At 39.9% G+C, this 6,000-nt stretch overlaps 1 protein-coding gene across 1 annotated transcript in view; it reads right to left on the reverse strand.

Moving 5' to 3' along the window:
• Positions 1 to 5,442, reverse strand: part of LOC129696550 (CUB and sushi domain-containing protein 3-like) — a 31,777-nt gene extending 26,335 nt beyond the window's left edge. Inside the window, exon 1 of the mRNA XM_055634574.1 lies at positions 5,371 to 5,442. Coding sequence (XP_055490549.1) covers positions 5,371 to 5,416 — 46 coding nt within the window. The 5' untranslated portion in view covers positions 5,417 to 5,442. The remainder of the gene's footprint in view (positions 1 to 5,370) is intronic.
• Between the last annotated feature and the right edge of the window lie 558 nt (positions 5,443 to 6,000).

Genomic DNA, 6,000 nt, shown 5'->3' on the forward strand with positions numbered 1-6,000 from the left:
GCTGTCAGAAATCTCTGCCCTACTACACTGCCATTTGTAACTGGTACATGCTGCAGCCACTGTCCGATGCTGGTGGAGAAAACAAATCTTTAGGAAGTCAGATCAGTTATCAATCAGGTGGCTGCTTTATGCAGGATAGCGTCAAGCTTTGTGAGATCCGTTGGATCGACACTCATCAGGGCAAATTGGAAAGTATTCAATCATTTTCCTGACTTGTATCTGACAGCTTGTGTAAATGCTTTGAGATTCAGATGTTGAGTCACTCTCCTGGGGATGTCTAGCCTCTGTGACCCGCTCTTGTGGGTTTTAATGTGGTGGATAAGCCTGTCAATAGTGACCACCAGGTGAGGGGCTCAGGAATGGTAATAGCGTGGAAAAATAAGGATGCATGGTCAATGCCTGGTATTTTTGTGGGATAGTCACAGACTGATACAGTGTGGAAACAGGCCCTTCGGCCCAACTTCCCCACACCAGCTGCACTAGTCCAACCTGCCCGTTTTTGGTCCATATCCCTCTAAGCCTGTTATATCCATGTACCTATCTAACTTTTTCTTAAATGTTGGGATAGTCCCAGCCTCAACTACCTCCTCTGGTAGCTTGTTCCATTCACCTCCTGCCCTATGTGTGAAAAGTTACCCCTCAGATTCCTATTAAACCTTTTCCCCTTCACCTTAAACCTATGTCCTCTGGTCCTGGATTCACCTACTCTGGGCAAGAAACTCTGATCTATTCCTCTCATGATTTTACACACAATGATGAATGTTGTTTGCAACTTATCAATCGCTGCTTGAATTCTGTCCAAGTCTTGGTGCACGTGAAGGCTTTTGCTGAGGAATTATGATTTAGAATTATGATTACAATTGAGCATTGTACAATCATTGGTGATCATCCCCATTCTGATCTTATAAAGCATAGAGAGTTATTAATAAAGTTGCTGTAGATGGTTGGGCCTAAGATACAACACTCAGGTGATATCTTGGACTGGGATCCAATAAATGGATATCTCAAAACTGTTGCATTCAGGTGGCAAATTTAAGTTACAATTTAATTGGGTTTGGAGCGCTTCAGAAAAATAATTAAGTTGAAATTCAATAAATTATTATTTTTTAAGTGATCACAATTTAACCTGCAATCGTGTTGCTGTACACAGTAGAATGATGTTTGTTATATATTGAATTAGAGTACTAATAGTGCAGCAGGATATTGGAGACATCATATCTTTGCCACGACCAGTGCTAATTCATCAAATACACATAAGCTCTCAAAATTCACTCACATGCTCTCAAATCTTAAAATAATGATCTGTTAAAGGAGAGAATGTTCAACACTATAACTCTGCAAATGTGTTTTCTAATATTTTGAATACTGAAATTGCTTGCAGTTCAGACAACATAATTAAACTTGAATTTATTTTTGATAATTCATTTCAACTTAGTTTAGGCAAATGAGAAAATACTTCAGTGTATTCCCTGGTCAGTTTGTTTACTGAAAACTTGCAATTGCAAAAGCTCTACTTCATATATATATATATATATATATACACACATATATATATATATATATATATAAATAAGCTGTATATTCAGCAGTGGAATAATTTACTTCCACAATTATCTTGGAAACTGCCTGCATTTTAATAGGCTGTTGGAAGCAAATAACTGTTCTTGCTATCAATTGATTTATAAGCGTATTACTTGAAGCATAAATCACTTGTCAAATGTATTTTACTTTTCTGTCACAGGTAGGTTTCAGGTTTAATCTATAAATTGCTATTTCAGATTACCTTCAAGTTTGCTAACTTAATTCACGGGAAATTAGTTTGAAGAAATTGGATTCTCAAGAGCAGAAGAATTTCTCACTGCTGGCTTGTAATACACATTCAAAAAAATATGGATACCAAAATAGTGGAGCTAAACCACCTGCCCAAACGGCAAAAACCATTTCAGATGTAGGATTAGGAATGTTTGCAGACACAGGACCTGATGCTGATTATTTAAAATGAAGGGATTTTCTCACAGTGCATGGCTATTTTACAAGGCAGTTGCAGTGGAAAGTTAAGTTAAGGTTTGATGATGCAAGTGAGAACGAATGGGCAAAACTATTGATAGCTATTTCTATCCTGATCAGTTCAGATATGGAGCACACCGAGTATCACATCTGAGTTTCATATGATACCATGCCTATCGAGTTTGTAGAGCTTGGAAAAAGCAAATTTAAGCTGCAATGCTCATACAACTTCACTCTAACATAAAACAATACACTTGAAGGAGATGCAAGAAATGTGGACCATATAAATCTGGCTTTCTGCCTACCATCAACAACTTACACACACCACAAATGAAAGCATCCCAAGATAGTTGTTCACAAAGAGGGACATCTAACCAAAGGGAGAGATAATTTAATGAAAAACTGAACATTTGGTCAAACAACTAGCTATTAGACAGAAGTAATGAAGCAGAGGGGTTTGGGAAGGGTGACCCAGAGCTAAGGGCTAAGAAGGCTGAAGACATCACCGCCGGTGGTTGGCTGAAGTGAATGGGTGACATACACATTGCCAGAGTTGCAGCATTCATGTTCTTCTGGAGATTGTAGGACTGTGGACAATTAGAAATAAGGAGGGACGATGTCAGGGATGGATTTGAACGATGAAGAGAATAATGAAACGGAGACATTGATCAATGAAGAATCAAAGTCAGTCAACTGGCACAATGGATGTGTGAAACAGAGAACAAGTTAGAATATTAACAGTCGAATGTTAGATCAGTACAAAACTATGGAAGATATAAAAATGGAAACCCATTCAGAAGAATGGAGGAAGGGTTGAGTCTCAAAGTTACAAATGTTTAGTGGAAGGTAAGTGGAAGCATTGGAAATGTGCAACACTGCAGAAGTGAAATCATGCAGTCATAGAAACAGCAAAGTACATCAATAGGTCACCTGATTCTCTCTGGTCCCATTGGGCAGAAGATGCATAAGCTTGCTAATGTTATCCCACTTTTTAAGCAAAGCGGGAGAGAAAACAGGGAATTATAGACCAGTTAGCTTGACATCGGTGGTGGGGAAAATGGTGGAGTCAATTATAAAATATGCAATAGCCGCATATTTGAATAGCAGTAACAGGATCTGTCCGAGTCAGCATGGATTTACGAAGGAGAAATCATGCTTGATTAATCTTCTGGAATTTTTTGTGGATGTAATGACGAAAATGAACAAGGGAGAGTCAGTGGATGAGCCAGTACCTGGACTTTCAGAAAGCATTTGCTAAGGTCCCACATAAGAGATTAGTGGGCAAAATTAGGGCACATGGTATTGGGGGTAGAGTGCTGACATGGATAGAAAATTGGTTGGCAAACAAAGAGTAGGGATTAACGGGTCCCTTTCAGAATGACAGGCAGTGACTAGTGGGGTACCGCAAGGCTCGGTGCTGGGACCACAGCTATTTACAATATACATCAATGATTTGGATGAAGGGTTTCAAAGTAACATTAGCAAATTTGCAGATGACACAAAGCTGGGTGGTAGTGTGAACTGTGAGGAGGATGCTATGAGAATGCAGGGTGACTTGGACATGTTGGGGGAGTGGGCGGATGCATGGCAGATTAAGTTTAATGTGGATAAATGTGATGTTATCCACTTTGGTAGCAAAAACAGGAAGACAGATTACTATCTAAATGGCATCAATTTGGGAAAAGGGGATGTACAACGGGATCTGGGGGTCCTTGTTCATCAGTCTATGAAAGTATGCATGCAGGTACAGCAGGCAGTGAAGAAAGCAAATAGCATGTTGGCCTTTATAATAAGAGGATTTGAGTATAGGAGCAAAGAGGTCCTTCTGCAGTTGTACAGAGCCTTAGTGAGAACACACCTGGAGTATTGTGTACAGTTTTGGTCCCCTAATTAGAGGAAGGACTTTCTTGCTATTGAGGGAGTGCAGCATAGGTTTACAAGGTTAATTCCCAGGATGGCGGGACTGTCATATGCTGAGAGAATGGAGCGGCTGGGCTTGTACACTCTGGAGTTTAGAAGGATGAGAGGAATTCTTATTGAAACATATAAGATTGTTAAGGGTTTGAACACACTAGAGGCAGGAAACCAGAAGTGAGTCTGGGGGAGTCCAGAACCAGGGGCCACAGTTTAAGAATAAGGTGTAAGCCATTTAGAACGGAGACGAGGAAACACTTTTCTCACAGAGAGTTGTGAGTCTGTGGAATTCTCTGCCTCAGATGGCGGTCGAGGCCGGTTCTCTGGATACTTTCAAGAGAAAGCTAGAAAGGGCTCTTAAAGCAGTGGAGTCAGGGGATATAGGGAGAAGGCAGGAACGGGGTACTGATTGGGGATGATCAGCCATGATCACATTGAATGGCGGTGCTGGCTCGAAGGGCCGAATGGCCTACTCCTGCACCCATTGTCTATTGTCTCGAAAGCATACACCATCAGACTGAGGAAAAGCTTCTCCCTCTCTGTTAATATGTTTCTGAATGATCACTCCATGAACTATTCGACTGTCTGATTTTTCTCTACTGTATTGCAAACATTTGACTTTATCTCTGCAACTGTGGGTTGCAATGTGGTGCAGCGGTAGAGTTGCTGCCTTACAGCACTTGCAGCGCTGGAGACCCGGGTACCATCCAGACTAGGGCTGCTGTCTGTATGGAGGTTAGATCTTCGGTTCCCTCGCACACTCCAAATACATACAGGTATGTAAGTGAATTGGCTTGGTAAATGTAAAAATTGTCCATATTTATCTATATTATACTGCATCTGCCACGCATCTGCCCACTCACTCAATTTGCAGGTCACCCTGCAAATTCCTAACATCCTCACCACAGTTCACACCACCACCCAAACATTTTTCCTGCATCTAGCCTGTCCTGTCCTTTTATAAGTGTATGCAGGATAGTGTTAATATATGGGGATTGCTGGTCAGCGCGGACCTGGTGGATCGAAGGGCCTGTATCCATGTTGTATCTCTAAACTTTAAAACTCTAAACTGTTAGGCTGCAATACTGAGAACTATATTGTGCACTCAGTATCTGTATCTTCACTCTATCCTGGTACATGCGTTCAGCTTGATATAATTTATGTAGTGTATTATCTGATTTCATTAGATAGCATACAAAACAAAGTGTTCACTGTACCTCGGTACATGTGTCAATGGTACATCTAACCTTTTAAACCTATTATTTTTATCACCAAAATTGGTAGAAGAAGGAGGATTTTTACAAGATTATCCTGGGTGAGCTTTGTCAAGTATCGTAATGTGGAACTAATCCAAATTCACTCATGTTTGGTAATGCTGAAAGGAAATTTAAAATGATGGTAAAACAAAGCCACAGAGGCATTACTCCAGTGCAGCACACGCATACATACCTATTTCAAATTCATCATCTTCGGTCAAATTCTGCCCCGTGATCATTGGTGGTGGAGATTGGCAGATTCGCAGTTGGTATGCTGTAAAAATCAAGGGATCATTATTCCACATTCAACTCATATATGTAAGAAAGAACTGTAGATGCTGGTTAAAACCAAAGATAGACACAAAATGCTGGAGTAACTCAGCGGGCCAGGCAGCATTTCTGGAGAGATGGAACGGGTGATGTTTCGGGTCGAGACCTTCAGACACATATATATGTGTATTTGTATGTGTATATTTGCATACATTTTTTCTTTCTTTCTTGGTTATTATATTGTTTACAGTGTACTATGTTTACATATTCTGTTGTGCTGCTGCAAGTAAGAATGTCATTGTTCACTATGACATATGACAATAAAACTCTCTTGATGAACTATCAGTTGTCATTTAGTAAAATAGATCTGTGGCTGTAAAGCAAACAATATTTTAAGCAAAAATTGATTGTTGTTATTCAATAACGAGACCTTGCCTTTGACTAACTTGAATTAGAATTCATGTAATACATGAATACAGTAATTTACAGATTTATCACATGGGGATTCCTGTGAAAAACTCCTTGGCTATGCCATTCAATTTTAGTTTTTAGT

This window comes from Leucoraja erinacea, chromosome 4 (assembly GCF_028641065.1).
Source record: "Leucoraja erinacea ecotype New England chromosome 4, Leri_hhj_1, whole genome shotgun sequence".
NCBI lineage: Eukaryota > Metazoa > Chordata > Chondrichthyes > Rajiformes > Rajidae > Leucoraja > Leucoraja erinaceus.